Raw genomic sequence first — 20422 nt, 5'->3', positions numbered from 1 at the left:
TGCTGTTTGATAATTTGAATTGGTATTTTCTGAATTCTTTTTGAAATTCCAAAAGTGTCTTTCAAAAATTTAAGTTAAACTTTAAAAATTTAATTTATCTTAAAGTCACACTTTAAGTTATATATTGAAGTAAGAGATGGCGCTGTAACTTTTTTTTTAAATCACATTAGGTAAGTTGACAATATGCATTGGGTTGCAGACTCGAAAAGTGTATAGGGACATTTTAGAATGTACACTGGGGCAACGTTTTGGATTGTACATTGGGTCAGTATTTTGAAAACCACTTTTTTAATTTTTTTATACTTTATTTAAGGAATTTCATTCAAAATCTAAAATTTCGGGTTTATTTTAACTATTTTCAATAGAAAAAAGTCTATTTTCTAAAAGAAAATTGTCTAAAATATGATAATTAAGGAAGAAAAACTTGAAAAAGTTAAAAATTCAAAGAAATTAATAATTTTGAATTTTCTCAATAAATTTCCATATTTTCGAATAATTTTTGATCAAAATTGTAAAAATTTAGTTTATTGATCAAAAATATTTATAAATCCTACATTTTTTATGAATTTTCTTTGAAAAATGGATTTCTGAATATTGATATGCCCTAATAGAGAATAAATATTCCCTTATTTGAATTTTGGGTGCCCTATGATAGAATTTTCACTGTATTAAGAATTTTCTCGAATGTTCTATGGATATCTAAAATTTTTACCCAATACCCATTTTAAAACTTTGCCCTAATGCACATACTGAAATTTTGGCCCAATGCGAATTTGAAGTCTTTAAACCAATGAATTTTACTGATCCAATACCTAATGCGATGAAGAGTTACAGCGCCATAAGTATTAAGCATTACATCCGTATTCCGTTCTAAAAAAACAATTTTCACAAGCCACTTAATTTTGTTTTTTGATTGAAAAAATATTTTTGTTTCTAAAATTTTAATATTTTACGGAACCTACAATGCACAAAAAGTTTTTTCATTCAAAGGCATTTATTAAAAAGTTTAATTTTTTGTTGAAATTCGATAAAAATAATATTAAATCAAATAAAAAAGTCAAATTTTTCAATTTATTTTACGATATGAGTATTTTTCCACTATTTCATGCCAATAACTAATATTCAAACATCGGAAAATCGCCAGAAGCCACCCAATAAACAACCATTACACGGCACTTGGACCGTCATAAAATCAATAATTTTTGTTCCGTAAATATTAACGATGTGTCGTATTTTTTTAACCAATTTTCACAAATCAATTCGCCGATTTCACATTTTTCGTATTTTATTTCATTCTTTCTCATCATCTTCTAACTAACGATTATTGCTCCACAATTACGGCTCAATTTTCAGATTTGCCGTCATAATCGTATATAATACGCTTTCTTTGTGTAATAAACACTTTTTATTGTTTTTTATGCGCGCAATGCTTTTGTTGAGCGCACCAAGAGCACGTCATGTAGGAAGTAAAATTCCAAATATTTAATAGTAATTTGCATACACATCTAATTGTTTTCATTTTTTCGCTCCCTACGTGTCTTAGCCGCAAAATTACACAGACATGTGAGCATTTCTTTTGCGGTAGTCGCTTGTGTCTATTATTAAATAATAATAAAAGTTTATTTTTTTTTGTACCAAAAAGTAATTTTCTTAGTTGGCTCTTTTTTTTCGTTGCCACAATAATAAATAAATTCATTGTTTTACATTTTTTTACGTTGTTGGTCGTTTAGTGAAATTATTATTACACATTTATTATTGTGTGAATTTGGCCGAAAAATTTCTTACACGTTCGAAAACATGAAAAACAAACTCATGTGATAGTTTTGATAAATTTCAAAGCAAATCACTGAGAAAATGTTTTAAAGATTCCCATTCATCATCATGTGGCTTGTCATTCTTGCGGTAGCTCCGATGATGTAACTGTCTGTGGGAGATAAGACAACGACGAAAAAAAAATAAAAAGTGAAAGATAACTAGAGAAAAATGTCATGAGGACAAATTTTTTTATGTATACCACTGTGTCAATGAATGAAGAAACAGTGGAAAAATTAGATGTTTGCAAAACATTAAATGTTTAGGAATTTTAATACATGACGTGCTCTTGGTGCGCTCAACAAAAGCATTGCGCGCATAAAAAACAATAAAAAGTGTTTATTACACAAAGAAAGCGTATTATATACGATTATGACGGCAAATCTGAAAATTGAGCCGTAATTGTGGAGCAATAATCGTTAGTTAGAAGATGATGAGAAAGAATGAAATAAAATACGAAAAATGTGAAATCCGTGAAATGATTTGTGAAAATTGGTTAATAAAATACGACACATCGTTAATATTTACGGAACAAAAATTATTGATTTTATGACGGTCCAAGTGCCGTGTAATGGTTGTTTATTGGGTGGCTTCTGGCGATTTTCCGATGTTTGAATATTAGTTATTGCATGAAATAGTGGAAAAATACTTTATCGTAAAATAAATGAAAAATTATTTTTAATTTTAAATTTTATTTAAAATTTTTTTTTTATTTATTTTTAAAATATTTCTAGTTTTTTTCATCAATTCATATTTTGGGAAATAATAGGATAAAAATATTATTTTTTTTTTTTTAAAATTTTTGTATCTAATTTGATTTTAATTTAAAATAAAACATATTTTTTATACTTATTTAATATTAACCGTTTTCAAAAAAAAAAATTTTTTAGCGTTTTGCTAATTTTTAAAAATTTTTTTTAAAAATTTTAAAAAAAAAGTATAAAAATTTGAATTTGTCTTATAAAATTTTTTATTTTCGGATTTTATCAAGATATTTATTAAAATCTGATACTTTAAAATTAAATATTTTAAAATAAAATTAAAAAAAATTTGAAAAATTGAATAATTTTATTTTAAATTTTTGATATCAAAAAAATTTTAAACTTTAAAAAGTTTTTAAAAATTTAATTTAAAAAAATAAATAAATAAAATTAATTTAAAAAAAAATTATTTAATGAATTCTTTTATTTAATTTTAATTTAAATCATTAAAATAATTTTAAATTTTTAATAAGTTTAAATTAAAAAAAATAAAATTGAAAAATTGTTATAAATTTTACTTAAATTATTTATTTATAAATTAAATTAATTTTTTTTTAATTTAATTTTATTTAAAAATAAAAAAAAATTTAAAAAAAAAAAAATAATTTTTAAATTTTTAAAATAAAATAATTTTTTTTGCCAAATTTGAATTAATTATAAATTTTTTCCTTTTAAATATTTTAAAAAAATTATTTTTTATTATTTTTAATTAAAATTATATCAAAAATCGAAAGTTTCATCAAAAAAATATATTTCATTTTTTTTTATAAATTAATAATAATTATAAATTTCAACAACAAAAATGTTCATGAAGCTCTTCAACTCAACAAAAACATCTAAAAACTATAAAAAACCTGATCCAAATTTTATTGCATAAGAAACCACACAATGCGACTTTATGAATGAAATGCAATTATCATCGTCTTCATCACAGTCATTACCTTCGCTTTTAACAAATTAACTCAAAAAATGACGCGACGTCATTTACCGCTTTTCTTCATCGTTCGAATGATAAAGTGTTTGTCAAACTCCAATTAAATCATGAAAAAAAAAATCATAATTTCTGTTTTTACTCCACACTTATTAACTTTAAACTTTTGCGTTATGCCTTGTAATTTTCAATAATAACAAACGATCTTGATCAGCGCATTTCACTCGGTTTGCGAATACAAATCCAAAATTAATAAATAATAAATTTTATCTCTCTTTTTACTTTCATTTTCAGTTGCGGCGTCGTCTTATTACGTCTTCGTCGTTTTCGTGTTACCGCAAAAATTGCGATGCCATGTTCGACTTGAAAATATGCCTGCTTGACTTGATCAAGTCGAACAACAACAACAACAATGGGCATTCGAAGACAAAAAAGCCCAAAAGTAGCAAATACGGACGTTATCCCGAAGTGGATGTCCTGCAAAAGTACAATGACATCAACATCATTCACTTTAACGAGAACATGTCGATGGTGAATCGCATGGAAAATATCAAATTCGTTCCGTACACGAGGCAGTTCAAATCGAGTCCGTCGCTCGTGAGTGCCTTTCCAGCTCCGTTAATTGGAGGCGCACGAAATAACGGGAGATCTTTTCGGGAATGGGGCGTCGAAACTGTCAGTTTTGACTTTTCTTCGGACGATCGAATGACGCCAACAACTTCGGGCGAAAGTGCCGACGAACGTGTGGATTTTAGCGATTCTGCGATACAAACGAGCTCAGCAAATGACTCGTTTTGTACGCTGTGCACTTCGAGCTTCAGTTTTGACAATTGCGAAAATTGCCCGGAAAATACGTGCGGGTCGAAGTGCAGTAGTGAGCAGATGCATGTTTGCGGGAAAAGTAAGAGGTGAGTAACGATTTTTTTTTGTTTTAATATTTTAAAAAATTTTTTTGACAGTTAACAATTTGACAGATGTCAAAAAAATTTTTAATGGAAATTCAATTTTGAGCTCCAAAAACATTTTTTTGTTAAAAATGATGCAAAATTTCAAAAACTAAAAAATTTAAAGAATTTTTTGACATCTGTCAATTTTTTATTACTGTCAAAAATTATTTACTAAAACCTTAATTTCAAAAAATTTTAAGTCCATAGAATATTTAAGTCCTTTAAATGACATTAAATTATTTGAAAAATTTTAAATTGAAAAATATAAATCATTTTTTAAGGCTTGTCAAATTTTAAACTGTCAAAAAATGACAGATGTCAAAAATTTAATTAATGGAAATTCAATTTTGAACTCTATAAGCATTTTTATCGTTAAAAATTTCGCCAAAATGTCTAAAAAAATTCCTTAAAGTTCTGAAAACAAAGAAATTGAAGCAATTTTTTGACAGCTGTCAACTTTTGTTGACAAAAATTTTAAACTGAAATCTCAATGTTGAACAAATTTTTACTTTTTAAAGTATTCAAGTACTTAAAATGACACAAAATTGTCTAAAAAATTCTAAAATAAAAGATTTTTAATAATTTTTGAAGTTTGTCAAATTTTTTAATTGTCAAAAATGACAGATGTCAGAATTCCTTTAAAATGGTTAAGAATGTCAATTTTTCTGAATTATAGAACTTTTTTGTCATTTAAAGATAAATAGAAAATTTTGTCTTGATAATTGTTTAAAGATTTAAACTTTAATAAGATTTTAAGTCAAATTATGACATCTGTCACATTTTTCTATCAAAATTCAATTAAATTTGTAAGAAATTACAGTTTTTTGAAATTTTTGATTAAAAGTTTCAAAATTTGATAAAATTTCACGAATCAAAACTTATTATTTAAATTTTTCTCATTTTGATTGCTCATAGTCGTACAGAAAACTGTTAAAAAGAAAATTTTGAGGAGTACAAAAATGTGAAAAGCAAAATTCATTGCATACTTTTGGTAGCAAACTTCAGGTTCGTCGTTCAAAAACAAGTCTTTCGTTTCGTTTCAATGAAATTTTATTAACTTAACTTAAAAAAAATTACTTTTTAAAAATAAACTCCATTTGATCGTTTCTTGTTAAAATGTCGACTGAATGCTGGATTAACGAATGTTGATACCGACAACTCTTGAATTTCCATCAAATCCTTTTCGTTCATCATCAACATCACATCCTCGTCTTGCGTGCAAACTTCTTGTCCATCATCTTCCAAGTCACTCCTTACCATATTCGCTTCCAAATAATCCGTCATAATTTTCATTCCGGCACAAATCCAAGCATTTTTCCTCAACGTTATGCTCTTCAAGTGTCTCAAATGCTTATTCAACACTTTAATGCGAACATAGTGCAACGCATTATTATCCAATGTCAATGTCTCCAACGATAGCAGTGGCTTCAGGGCACTACTGATGACTGTAATCGCGTTGTTATTGAGTAACAACGTTCGCAAATTGGAGAGCTGCTCAAACGCATGATCCGAGAGATATTTGATGCGATTGTCGTTGAGTGTTAAAATCGTCAAGTTACGTAAATATTTGAAGGCGCTGTACTCGACGACTTCGATTTGATTGTTGTCCAAGTAGAGTTCTTGCAAGTTTAGGGCTCGCTTGAAGGTACTTTTGGCAATAATTTGAAGCAAATTATGCGAAAGATCCAAACTCACAAGGCACATGGCGTTATCGAAAGATGACTTCTGGATGCGACGAACGCCAGTCGATGAAAGATTCAAGGATTCCAAAGAAGGAACTTCCAAGAAAACTGCCTTTGGAATTCTTACATGTTGAGAGTTGACAAATTCGAGTCTTGTGGAATTTTCTGGATTCTCGATGTGAAAAAGAGACGTTCCTGGATGGAAATCTCGAATAACACAAGTTGAAGTATTTTGAAGTTCGTTAGTCTTGTATTCACAATGAAACTGGAGCCGAGTAAAAATATTTTTTGGAGCTAAAGAGACACTTTCAACAATTGAAGCGCTTGTCAAGAGTAATAAAAACACGAAGAGATCCATTTCTATGAAAGTCTGTTAAGGAACTGATAAAAATTTGACAACTAACGTCACTATTTATACAAAAAAAAAATTTACCTGGATCTCTAAAGGATAAGGTAAGCATGATGAGTAATACCTTCTACATTTACATAAAACCAGGTACATGACGCCAGACTCCAGAGACACAAATCTGTCTCTACTTTTGTCTTAAAACTCGCAGTTAGTCATTAACGCGCCTAACTTGGCACCTGACGACAGAAAAAAGATGATTGATGTCTCAATTTCTCGCATTAAGATGCACACAAGAGCAATTGTTTCTTGTTTTTAAAACCGTTTGTCGTCGTTTTTGTTATTTACACAACTAAAGCTTGTAAGCTTGATCAGAAAGTCATTCATTATTTATTTATTATTACGTTCATTATCGCAAAAAACAATCATCGTGTTTGTTGAATTACTAACTGCAACTGATTAAATGCGTTGCATTAAAGTGCGTTAACTGCCGTATGGGAGACAATATATCTTTTTTTCTTTGCTCTCCGAATATTGCATGAATAATAGTAATTACGAGTGCAGCTTTTTGTTTATTGATAAAGAAATTTTAATGGATTCTTACCGGTTTTTTATGGTTAGTGGAAAGTTATGCAAACGCTGATGTTACGTGTTGGAAAAGTTGCTGAACTTGAAGTTTTTGGAAGATTTAAAGTTTTATGCTTTATTTTGGTGATAAAAATAAAAAAATCTTTTTCAAAAAAAAAAATTCGGAATTTCGGTAAGTAGTCTAAAAAAGTCTGGGTGATAAAAATATGTAAGTATCATCTTTTTAGGACTTTTGAACACTTCAAATCATCATTTAAAGTAGCATTGGTAGACAAGGTCAAAACTGAATTTCGTATATGGAAGAAGAATTTGTGAAAAATGTCAAATCATTAATCGTGGTTTATTAATGAAACATCAATAGTAAGCCTAAAATCATCATTAGCCTTTAATATGTTCAATAACAAAATTACGAACATTTATATTTAAAACTTTTCTTTTAGTTGTTTGATTATTAGTTATGAAGATTTTTGGTTAGAAAGAAAACTCTGAAATGGCTTTTTCCCTTCTTATGGAAAAATTGATCTGATGAATGAAATGAAAAGAATTAAAGAGCAAAAATGATACGCCATCAACCGACAAGAAACCCAGGCGGGATTACAAAAAATTCATAACCATTATGAATCATAAAAGTACCAATTCATGTACAAATATGCGTTCATATCGTTCATGAACGTTCATGTTCATAAATGGTAATAATTGATTCATAATATTCATAATTTGTTCATAATTTTTCTAAACAAATTATGAATTTATGAAGAATGGATTTTATAAAAATTTTGTTTTTAGTGAAAAATTTTAAAATATAATTAATTTTTTGTCGAAAACATGTTTCAAGTGAAATAAAAAATTATTTTTCAAAATTTAGATAGATTTGGATGAATTTGGATTTTTCAATTGTGGAAATCATTGGTCGTTTTCTGAAAAATTTTAAAAGCAAACTGCCCTACAATTGAAAGTTTTTTGAGATATTTTTTAAAAATTACATGAAAAATTTCATAAAAATGTTAAGCATTTTTAGTTTATTTTCAAAAAATTAATCTTTATTTATTTTAGCGAATATTAAAATTTTAGAATTTTAAAAACTCTTAATTAAAAATTTCTAAATTAGACTTAGAAATTCGAGCAACTCCCAACAATAAATTTTAAATATTTGATCATACGGAAGTAAATATTCCAAAAATTAAAAAAAATAAATCTTAAATTTATTAATTTTCATAATTTATAAAAGTTCTGAATTTTTTTTATTTCCGAATGTCATATTTTACATCGAAAATTATATTGTACAAAAATCTTTTCATTTCAATGAATCATTCTTTGCACTATTGATGAATCACACGAAAATTATGAATTATGAAAATTCATAATTCTCTCGTATACACGTACAAATTTACGTACACGCTATAGCGTTCATAATGCGTTCATATTCAAATTTCGGTTATGAACGTTATTACCGTGGTAATATGAATTCATGAGTAATTTTCCTGATTCATAACTGAAACGATCTCGCCTGGCAAGAAACTTGAGATTCGAGCGTTTCTTTGAGCCGAAGCATTGCGAGAATGAGTTGGCTAGAACGGTTTTTTTTTATAGATGTGAATTTTCCTTTAACCCTTTTAGTAGCTTGTACACAAATGAAATATCTGCCTGCAATTTTAAGAAATCTGTACTATTTGAATATAGAAGCAGCCATTAAGATGAAGACAAAAAGTTTGGTTTTTTATGCCGGCGGTCATCCATCAATGGCTTTTTCATCCCAAATAATGGATAAGACTGATGCGACTTGAATTGTCAAAAATAAAGAACTAATTCACATCATCCGATATCAGCATTTCATCAGAAAAAAATTGCATGAGATTTTTTGATGGTTTTGTATTAGTTAGGCCTAAACTAGTCCAAAAAACCTAAATTTAAAATTCTGGAACGAACCAAACGAATTTTAGACATTTTTTTAGTGCATTTGAGTATATTCAAGTACCTCTTTGACATACCCGATCTCACTAAAAATGCATAGAAACACTGAGGTTCGTTCTAGAATTTTAAATTTAGGTTTTTTGGACAAGTTTAGGTCTAACTAATACAAAGCCTCTTAAAAAATCTCATGCCATTTTTTTTTCGATGAAATTCTGATATTAGGTGACGTGAATTAAGAATCTAAAGTTTAATGAGGTTTATATCGTCAAACAAAAAAGTGGCATTGGTTGAAGAGGTCAAAACTGATTTAGATCCTTTAGATTGCCTTTCCATTTAAACGACTTCAATAAATCGAAGTTCAGAAACGTTTTGCCCTGGTTTGGAAAAAAAAAATATTAAACCATTAGTAAAATTTTCGCGCCATTTTAAAGAAAAAATGTCAACTACTAAAAAAGGCTTTCGTGACATTTTTAAAAAAATATCATCTCACTAGTTTTCATTAACCTGTCACAATCTCCTGTCATCGTGCCAAAACATTATTAATTTCCATTAAATGCAACAGTTTTACGACCTTGCTCCGAGATATCTTCATCCATTATCGCGATCTGTCACTTTTTATTACAAATCTCGCCGCGTTAATTAGCCATGTAATACAATGCTAATAGGCAAAAATTGAACCAGTTACTGTCAATTTTACGCAAATCCTCGCCAACTTTATTTTTCCTCTCTCTCTCAATTTCTTTATCGTCTAATTTTACCGCCTCTTAAACGCAGCGCTCTTAGTCGCAAGCTCAATGTCAATGAACGCGACCATTAACATCCACGAGACTGCGATAACACATGCAAAATATGCGAAATGCATTTGAGACATGCATACATCTATCTTGATGGCTTTGGTGATGATGATGATGATGAAGTAAGCGATTAAAATGCAAAATACAAATGTGGAGGAAAATTTCACTTTTTTTCTTGCAATGTTGTTTCGATGTTTAGGAGAAGTTTTATGTTCAAGCAACTTGTTTTTAGTTTTTTTAATGTTTTTTATCTGCGTTCGTCGTACCGTAAGTACGGTCGGTAGTACGTGTAGTCGGTCAGTCGCTGTATGTAGGCGTTCAGTGAAAAATAAGAAAAAAGAAATTAATTTGCATTTTACTCGAATGACTGATTTGCGCTCGCGGTAAACTTGACATTCATAACAAAAATGTTACAATGTTAAATAAAATAGAAATTGATAAATGACTAAATTTTTTTTCGGAAAAACATATTTTTTAGTTGTGTTTAATCTCATAAGTTTTTAAAATTTATTGAAAATTAAACCTGATAAATGATCAAAAACTCACCTCATTGATCAGTCTTCAATTTTCATAAAAACAACAATAAATCAGCTTCCGTATTTCTTTTCTTTCAATTATTTTGTTATTCAGTGTTAAATTACTTTAATAATGATGTTAAATCTTCTTCCCATTTTCCCATCTCTACAAACAAATTGATTTTTTATTCGCTATTAACCTAACAAGACCTTGCCGCTGTTTTTGATGCATTTTTCCATCTCTTCATCTCTGTATGGAACGATACGATCTCTACGGTAATGAAATCGAAAACGAACAAGCTGCTATTAAAGTTATCTTGTAAGTAAGTTTTTTATGCGTATATGTTGGAGCATTAAACTTCGAGATATTTCTGTTACAATGTTCGTAATGATAGCTCGTTGTTTGGTTTTATAAATGTGATGATAAAAAATAGCAGAGATGGTTTGTGGATGTTTTTGATAACGGATTGAGGTTTATTTGGCTTTAAGCTTCATGAAAAAGGTGGAATTTTGAATAAGAATTTTTTCATGAGGGTTTCATTGAGTTTGAGGAAGTCAGCTTAGTACAGTGATTATCGTATCTGACTGATGAACGTAAAGTCGTGGGTTCGAGACTCGAAATCATGAAAAACTTTTCTGACTCCAATCGTGCTTAAAATTTACTGAGATCTTTTAGAAACCTTTTGAGAAATTCTGGGAGAGCTGAGTGAATTTCGAGGGCGGCTGCTTGGGATGACAGGTAAAAAGCTAAGACCCATTCCTCGGCGCTTACTGAGAAAGCTTACGATTCCAAAGTATGAAGTACAGTACCCTTTGGGCGAAAAACGGATCAAATTGATCCCTTCAAGAGATCAATTTAACCCCTTCAGGAGAACAATTTGACCCGTTTTTGGCCCATAGAGTAGGACTCTTTAGGGACCGCGTTGCGAGCCATTCTAGACCCAATTAGGGTCTAGTAAACCCTACCCTTAAGGTTTCCTTTGAAGGTTCCTTTCTTAATAAGTCCACTTCGAGTTTAGGTTATTCTGAAATCTTAAAAGAAAATTTCCTATAATGATAATTTTTCTTTTAAAAAATTAAAATTGATCAAGAGAGAGAAAGAGAGCCTTACCATTCCATATACTCACCAACTTTTCTCCGCATCTCGCTTCAATTTCTTTCTTTCTCCTACCGTGATAATTCCATACAGCTTCATACTTCATACGCTACTACCTTTCTTTTTTTTCTTCTGCGGTTTTCATCTCACTCGCGTTATGATGTTTCTCTGCACGAGCAATGTACACCAAACAGGTGTTCAAGTCGGGTGGTGGCTGCTAAGATATTATTTCATCTCGCAAACAAAATTAAACGTGAATTAACAATTGCACAGTTCAGACGTGATTTATCTCAGTGCTTTTGCTTTGTCCGCGTGTCTTTGTTGAAAGAAGTACACAGAAAACTAACAGCAAATAAATTAAATCATAAAAAAGTAGAAATCATGAAAAATGTATAAAATTTTGTTGTGTTACTTATCTTATCATTTTTTTCCATAAATAAAAAAAAATAACAACAACAAAAAAGTGTGAAGAAGAAAAAAATTGAATTTGTTACAATTTACAAATGAATTCGTCATTCAGCTACAAAAAATTATAATAAGGAAAGTTGATCAGATCACGCAATACAGAAAAAATTGAAAAAGAAAAAAATAAATAAATAAATAAACAACTTTAATGATGCATCTCGATCACTTTTTTCTCTTGTAAAACAACACAAAACAAGAAGATTATAAAGAAAAAAAATAAATGATAAAAAATTTGTTACAAAGTAACAAAATTGTAAGCTCTGTGGTTGTGCAAATAGTGCAAAAAATTGATTGAAAAGTGATGTGAATAATAATTTTTAAGAATTTTTAAATTAAAAATATTTTTTTGAAGAAAAGACAAAGAAAAACTTACCAAAATTTACGCGAATCCATTCTTTAGCTGTTACCATCAACCTTCCAAACTGACGTCACGGTAAGTTGATTTTATGTCATCGTGTAGAATTCTTATGCAATAGTTAGTTTTAATTATCATCATCTACTTGAAACCTTCTTCTTCATGGAATGAGTTATTATTCATGATTTTTATGCTCTCTTTCTTGTCAGATTTTTTTATTTATTTAATTTTTTTTCAAGAAAAATATTTTTTACAAACATTTTTTTTAACATTTTGCGAATTTTTTTAAGCCAGTTTTTTAAAACTGTACTTTTTATTCTTGTTAAATTTTTTTTGGTAAAAAAGTGAATGTTTTATTTTAAACATTTTTCATTTTTAACTGATTCTAATCTTTCAAAAATGACACAATTTTAAGTTCTTAATTCGTTAATTGGTGATTTCAAGAAAAGCACAGTAACTTACTTAAAAGTGCACGTTTCAAGAGCAAGAGCCCGTTATGATGTCTGGATGGGATTTCTGTACAAATATACGGAAGGTAGGAAAGTAACAGCTGCGTTAAGCTTATTAAACAGTATGAAGTTAAATACAATATAATTATCATAACAGAGAATCGTCTTAATGTGCGGTGATTGTTGGTTTCAATTCGATTCGAGTGAGATACGGAACGGAAATTGTTCGTTACTTCAGGTGCATTATTGGATGGTGAGAGGAATGATGAGGTGCAGTAACGAAAAAAGAAGGTTTTACTTAATTTTTAAAGAAAAATTATTTGTTTCGATAGATGGATTTTAAGCTTTTTTTTAGTTTTTTGTTTACTTTCAGGAAGAAAATATTAAAAATTAAAAAAAAAATATTTTTTAAAAATTAATCCTTAATGACTATCTCTATATTCTTGAAATAGTTAATTAAATGAAGTTTTTTAAATTCATAATTTCTGGAGTCAAATGACTAAAGCAATTTTTTAAGATTTTTGTTAAAAGTTTTGTTAAATTTTTGAAAACGTTGGTTTATATTTGAGAATAAGAAATTTTAAGGTAAGAGAAAATTAGTCTTGGTCTGTTGAAGAATATTGTCCCATTCAGATCAATTTTGTGTCAAAATTGTTCAGTTTCTTACATTCAGCACTTTCAAGTCGGCTTCGACGGAATTATCCATATCAGTGGGAAATTTGGGCCTTTTTTAGACCATCAGGGACTAAAATAAAAGCCTTTTAAAGTTTTCCTAACACTTTTTCAACATTTTGTAGATTTAAAAAATTTTTTTTTTTGAAAAAAGAAAAATTGAGTAAATTTTATGATTAGCAGTCAAAATTTTCTATATTTTCCATTTAATTTTAATAATAATATGATTAATAGAATTTGGGCTCAAACATAGAATTTTCTCAATAATTGGTGAGTTAAAATTTTCATTTTTGTAAAATAAGTTCCTCGAAAAACCTTCAAAAAGTTGAAAAACTGTTAAGAAAACTTTAAAATGTTTTTATTTTAGTCCCTGAAAGAGTACCATGGGCAAGGTATTAATTCATTCGTGCTAAATGACCTGTCTATATCAGTCGATTCACCTTAATAATCACAATATTTTTTTAATACCAACATCGATATGTTGCAAAATTTTTATTTTTTGCGTAATTTATAGAAATTTACTAACCTTCAAAGACAATTAGATGCTTTCCTATAAAAAAAGTTTTATTTAATTTTCTGAAAAGAATTGTATTCAAAAAAACTTACCAAAAAAATTCAAAAATCTCTTAATTTGTATTAAATTCATGTCGTTAAACTTCCGTAACTTACAGCAGTTATAAAATTATTGAATCACCTTTCATAAAAAAACACTGCAACGCAAGTGAATAACTGGATCACTTTTATAAGATGAACAGAAAAAAAAATTATAAAAAATGTTTGGTGATTTATAACATTTTTTTTTTGTTTGCATTTCTGTTACATAAATCGATCAAATTACAAAATTCAGAAAGATTTTAAGAGATTGTAATGTTTACTTACCTTTTACTATTATTAATTAATGGAAACTGTTGTTCAATTTTTTTTCTGTAAAAAAATGTTCATTTAATCCTCTTACAAGATTTTTAACGAGGCTCTTCGTTCGTATTTAATTACTTCAATTAAAGGTGTTGTTAATGTTTTTTCCTCTCTTAGATAAAATACCACCTAAGCTGCGGGAGAGTCTTCGCTGTCAATCAAAATGTCACTTGAAGCATCCGTCTGACGTTTTTTAATGACAAATTGCTTTTCTCATGAAATCTAAACATTTACAGAGATTCTCGGAAAAACAATTAACAAATACGAAATACTTGCGCACCCAATAAAAATACTTTGGATCGATTGACAAGTGCAGCGCTAATTACTTTCTCGCTTCACGTGAATTACGGTTTTCACTGCTCTCACGTTTACAATCAATTAAAGCTGCATCTGTTGATTTTGTGTTGTTGTTAATTTCCGGTTAATTTAACATTTGGAGTTTTTTTTTGCCAGACAAATTCGCGGTTGCTTAACGCGAGATGTGCAACGGTAGTTTCAAGACAATATAACAATAAAGCATGATCTGAATCTCGCGAAAAAAAAAACGAACCGAACCGCAGACAAAGAGAAAAGTATTTAATTAACGACTTGTAATTAATTCATGGCACATGCATTGATCGGTTATCGGTGGTTTCAATCGATTTCGATTCTTTTGTCTCGTGTCTTTTGAAATTTCTCCATTTAATTAAAAAAAAAGTTAAAAAATGGACACCGCTGATGATAAAATAATCGTTGATAATTTGTAAACAATTATCAGACCGAATCCGTCATAATTTTCGTTTTTTTGTAATAATTTGACCATGTGGAGTTCATGATCGCTGTTCGTACGTGTTTTTAGTTGTTTTTGTTGTTATTAGAGTGATTTGTAATGTAAATAGTAGCAAATGTTTCAAATCCCCATGCCATCAAGTGAAATTTTTCACATCGCACTTTCTTGAACATTTGTTAAACATGAATAAGAAGGTGATGGGAATTAAATGGTCGTCTCTTCGTCTGTTATTGAATGTTTTTTTCCTTGCCATAAATGAAGAGAGTTTTTGTTTAGTGTTCAACTATTCAGACATGCAAGAGACGTGAAATTCATTTGAAATGTTGTCGTTTTTCTGGACAATGTCAATGAATTTCATGCAAAATGTTTGACGTTTGAATTGATTTGAACAATTTCATTTTTGTCTTTGTTCCATTTTCGAATCACAAATTCCATACATATTCCATTTTCGAATCACAAATTTCAAAAATGTTCCATTTTCAAATCACAAATTTCATAAATGTTCCATTTTCGAATCACAAATTTCAAAAATGTTCCATTTTCAAATCACAAATTTCAAAAATGTTCCATTTTCAAACCACAAATTTCATAAATGTTCCATTTTCAAATAAAAATTTTCACAAATGTTCCATTTTCGAATCAAAAATATCAACAATGTTCCATTTTCAAATCACAAATTTCAAAAGTGTTCCATTTTCAAATCACAAATTCCATACATATTCCATTTTCGAATCACAAATTTCAAAAATGTTCCATTTTCAAATCACAAATTTCATAAATGTTCCATTTTCGAATCAAAATTTTCAAAAATGTTCCATTTTTCCAAAAATTTCAAATCACAAATTTCCAAAATGTTCCATTTTCAAATCACAAATTTCAAAAATGTTCCATTTTCAAACCACAAATTTCAAAAATGTTTCATTTTCAAATCAAAGTTTTCAAAAATGATCCGTTTTTGAATAACAAATTTCAAAAGTGTTCCGTTTTCAAATAACAAATTTTATAAATGTTCCATTTTCGATAAAAAATTTCAATAATGCTCCATTTTCGAACCACATATTTCATAAATGTTCAATTTTCGAACCACATATTTCATAAATGTTCCATTTTCGAACCACAAATTTCAAAAATGTTCCATTTTTGAATAACAAATTTCAAAAATATTCCATTTTCAAATCACAAATTTCATAAATGTTCCATTTTCGAATAACAAATTTCATAAATGTTCCATTTTCGAATCAAAAATTTCAAAAATTTCCATTTTCGAATCAAAAATGTTCCATTTTCAACTCAAAAATTTCAATAAATCGAACTTAAATTTTTCCATAAAATACTGTCAATGTCAAAGTCACAATTTTTCCAATTACAAACTTGTAAACATCTAAAAACATCAAATTACCATTTCCATACAATAAATTCCCATTACTTCACACTTTTTAATCAGAAATGCGACACAACTTAAGTTGTAAATAATTGGCCAATGAATAAGCTTCCCCATTAGCGCAAGACATTTACATAATTTTATTTGTATACAAATTAATGAAAATCAATTTTATGGAGCATAAATTATGAGTTTTATTGATTTCAGTCACACATGGTTGCAATTCTTTGTACGTACTTTAACGCTAAACCACAATAATTTCAGTAAATAAGAGAAAAACTCGTTTCTTTTTGGAAAAGCATGCGTTTGTAATTCGATATTTTGATGAGATGAGCACTTTCTCCGCAATGTTTTCAATAATAAATGTGCGTTTAATTGTCCATCTGTACATCATTTTTGGGATGCGGATAAAAACTTTCGATTGTTTGTATTTGACAAACTATTTTTCCGCATTTTTGATGAAAAAGAGGAATTTAAATTTACATTTTTTGATGCGTGTTTGCATGCTATGATTTACATGAGGAACCAAAAAATTGTTGCAATTTATATTTACATAATGTTTAAATAAATATCAGTTTCAGAAATTAATCGAAGTTGATCGTCATAAGTTTTAATTTTTTATTACCGCAGATAGGAAAAAAAAATTATGTAGATAAAAAATTATAATTTTCTTTTAATGACTCGATAAACGATTGTAAATTGCAACATTGTCTTCTGAATCTCCGACAGAGATATTATTTTACTTCATAATTCAATCATTTTTATGCGTCGTTTTTCTCGTCTTTTTTACTACTCGAAGATTTATCATCCGATTATTTTATTTTGCTTTCATGAATTTCTTCTTGCTTGTCGTCGTCGCTGTTTTTCTGTATGATTTACGGGTTTCTCACGTATAAGTAGTGCAATTATTTTAAATGTACAGTTTTTTTCGAAAGACGTACAGAAAAAAGATTAATTTCGATCGAATTTACTTTCATTTGAATTTTTATGTTTTTAATAACTTTAACTCAGCTTAGCTCGAAAAGTTGATTGTTGATGTTGTAAAAATTAAATGGCAAGTGTAGTTAAAGAGAGATTATCGATTGTAATGTTTTTTACTCACATAAGTCATAAAAGTTTGTAAAAAAAGATTTTAAAAGTGAAATTTTATTTCAAGAAAATTTGTTTGGTTCTATTTACAGTTTTAAATTTAACTAAATTTTTTGTTTTGATTCAAAAAATTTGAAATTATTAAATTATTTTAATAAAGTCAAGTTAAATAAATAAATTTAAAAAAAAAATAAATAAATTTAAATTAAATTTATTAAATTTAAAAAAAAATTAATTTTTAATTAATTTATTTTTTTAATTGACTTTTTTTATTTATTTTTTTTAAATAAATTTAATCAAATTTATTTTAAATTTATTTTGATTCAATTTAATTAAATTATTTTTTAAAATTCTAATTGGCTTACTCTTCACTTGAAGTTTAAATCAAAAGCTTTTTAAGTCAATTTTCTTTAAATCTTTATCGTTAAGTTAAAGTTTAAGTCGAAAAAAAATTGTTTAAAAAAATTAAAAACTTAAAAAAAAAATTCTCAGAGACCTTTAAAGACTAAAGACAATTAACAAAGGTCAAGCGTCAATGAGTTCAGCTCAAATAAAAAACAATTCATTAGCATAGAAAGAAGCATTGCGTGTCTTGTAAATCCTCCTCGTTTCAATTATTCTCTTTGGATGTGAAAACATTTGTCTTTTGCATGCCATGTGAGTCATCTTCCGTGATTAAATGTCGATTTATGTGTTTAGATCTTGTTCGTCGCAGTGCTTTACCGTGACTCGGAGTTCCCCCATGCTCATCTGTCCAGCATTTCAATGTCACCGGCATGTAATTTACCTGCCATTAATGTCTTGCCATGCGTGTTAATTGTCTTTCAAACACAAAAAGTGCAATCACCTGATACTGTTGTGTTAGGTAATGGCAACATGTATTTGTTTTAGCTTTATGCGACAATTCGTGATCAATAACCTTTTTATCTCACACACGAGAAATAAAAAAGAAAGCATGCATCAATAAATCACGTTGTCATCCGCCGATAACCAAAAGCGTCGAACATGGCAAAATTCTTCTGCTACAAAGTAGGAACGAAGAGCGTGAAAGTTCAAATTTACGGCAGCAAATGACAGTGAATTAAACACCAAATTAAAGTCAAAGTCAATAACTCTTTTGTTTGTTTCACGAATTGGCGTTACATTGTCTCTAATAAGTGCACGACGACGTCGGCGGTGATAATAACTTAATCGAAACATTCATCCAAACCTGTTATTTAACAGTTAACGATGGCAATGTTATTATTGGCGATGTTAATGCTGTAAGAGAAGCAACAATGCAAGCAAGTAACTGCAAATGAAAGTGATTTCATTGCCTCGAGTCAAATGTTGTTGCGATGATGATGATGATGAAAGTTTATTGTTTTTAAAGTAATTTGAGCTTTGTTGGCGGTTCGTTTTCGGAAGTGTCAATCGGTTTGATCCTGGTTTGAGATTTAATGATCTTCTTTGAATTGCTTTTTTGAGTCTTAAAGCTTTTTAATTCGGATCTTAGATTGGTTTATAGAATATTTTTCAACTATTAGCATTTTGTTGGAAGAACCTCAAGCTTTATCGTGGATCCTGTTCAAAATATATGATCTTTTTCCTTCTGTACTTTATTAAAGAGCTATTTAGTACAGATAGAAAAAGGTCGTATCTTTTTACGGATCCAAGATAAAGATTAAAGTTCTTCTTTCCAACAAAATGCTAAACTAAGAAATATTTTATAAGCAGAGCTAAGATTCAAATTAAATAGCTTTGAAATTAATTAGCTAAAAGATTCAAGTTTTGGAAATAATTTGACAGCTCTCACCTTCATGCTTAATATCTTTAGTCTTAAAGAGAGACTACAAAACTGGAAATTTAATACTCGGGTACCAAAATACTCGAGTCTGGTAATTTTTAAGTCATGAAAATCCATGAGATAGATTAAAATAAAAACTCTTTTGTTTGAAAACTTTGTATAGAAACGATTTGAAGCTCCATTTGCTCGGCGTGCAAGACGTCACAAGGCTGTATTACATGGAAAATCGGTTGCCAAATCAGTCATTTGATTTTAATTGGTCGCTGCAAGTAAACTTAAATGATGCAGGAGTGCAAACTTTGTCTCAACAGCCTACTGTAAACACCCAATGGTCCCTTCCAATATAACAACAATACAATAGTACCGGCACTCAATGGATCTCTGAACAATTATCTTTTTCCCCGCCAATACTTCAACTGGATCAACTCAATTTATCCGTGCAATATACCAAAGCCCCTCAACACCCCGCAGTTGAAGCCATATGCTGAAGCCTTTCAATTAGATCCCAATTTTGTGCACTATAGTAGGATATCGTGTTACTTAGGATTCTTGTTTGACGTCTATTTCTTAAAATATACGGTTGGATAGCACTGATTTTCGACACATTTTTACTAAAATATTCAGGTAGCATGTTTTTGATGCACTTGTAAATCATTATCAGGACTTTGTACATTATTCTTTGTTTGACACTTAGTAAATTTTCGAAGCAGGCTTTCAACGATCTGAACATCTTTAGGATTAGGACTTACCTGTTAACTCTAAACTATTGCTACTTCCAAATATTTTCTTTTAAAAAGATCTGAAGTTCTAAAAATAAAAATCTTAGTTAATTTTACAACTAGAAAAATTAAAATTAAGCTCATAATTAAAAATTCAGACTCACCTGGTTCAAAGATCTCTTTGTTCTTCATCTTAATTTCAATTCCATAAAAAAAAAGTATTTAAACGTAGTTCACATGACAAAAAATACATTTTTGTCTTTATTTTTACATAATTTTTTGTTTCCTTTTACGTTAACTGACAAGCACAAAAAAATTAAACAAACAAACATTAATTCATTTAATGTTAAATTAAAAGAAGACTTGTATCATGATGATGATCGTTTCTTCTTCATCTTCCATCATTTGATGAAAAACTCACAAATACCGGCATTTATTG

General features: G+C 28.7%; 3 protein-coding genes across 3 annotated transcripts in view; 1 reads left to right on the top strand and 2 right to left on the bottom strand.

Moving 5' to 3' along the window:
* Positions 1 to 3858: 3858 nt before the first annotated feature.
* Positions 3859 to 4467, top strand: LOC134835419 (uncharacterized). The gene is made up of 2 exons (XM_063850297.1): positions 3859 to 4412; positions 4464 to 4467. The coding sequence occupies exons 1-2, from the start codon at positions 3859 to 3861 to the stop codon at positions 4465 to 4467; spliced, it is 558 nt and encodes a 185-aa protein (XP_063706367.1).
* Positions 4468 to 5531: 1064 nt separating this feature from the next.
* On the bottom strand, positions 5532 to 6491 carry LOC134835418 (chondroadherin-like). Its single transcript, XM_063850296.1, has one exon. It carries the CDS (start codon positions 6489 to 6491, stop codon positions 5532 to 5534), a length of 960 nt encoding a protein of 319 aa, XP_063706366.1.
* A 7801-nt stretch (positions 6492 to 14292) lies between these two features.
* Positions 14293 to 20422, bottom strand: part of LOC134833130 (prolyl 3-hydroxylase 1-like) — a 145453-nt gene continuing 139323 nt past the window's right edge. Inside the window, exon 8 of the mRNA XM_063847352.1 lies at positions 14293 to 14305. The gene's annotated coding sequence lies outside the window, so the exon portion shown is untranslated. The remainder of the gene's footprint in view (positions 14306 to 20422) is intronic.

The sequence above is a fragment of the Culicoides brevitarsis genome, chromosome 3 (assembly GCF_036172545.1).
Source record: "Culicoides brevitarsis isolate CSIRO-B50_1 chromosome 3, AGI_CSIRO_Cbre_v1, whole genome shotgun sequence".
NCBI lineage: Eukaryota > Metazoa > Arthropoda > Insecta > Diptera > Ceratopogonidae > Culicoides > Culicoides brevitarsis.
The sequence above is the reverse complement of the archived record's forward strand: the minus strand, read 5'-3'. Positions and strand labels throughout refer to the sequence as shown.

Bases quoted from the DNA above. Each gene is read 5' to 3' on its own strand.
- LOC134835419 (XM_063850297.1), top strand. From the start codon at position 3,859: ATGTTCGACTTGAAAATATGCCTGCTTGACTTGATCAAGTCGAACAAC.
- LOC134835418 (XM_063850296.1), bottom strand. From the start codon at position 6,491: ATGGATCTCTTCGTGTTTTTATTACTCTTGACAAGCGCTTCAATTGTT.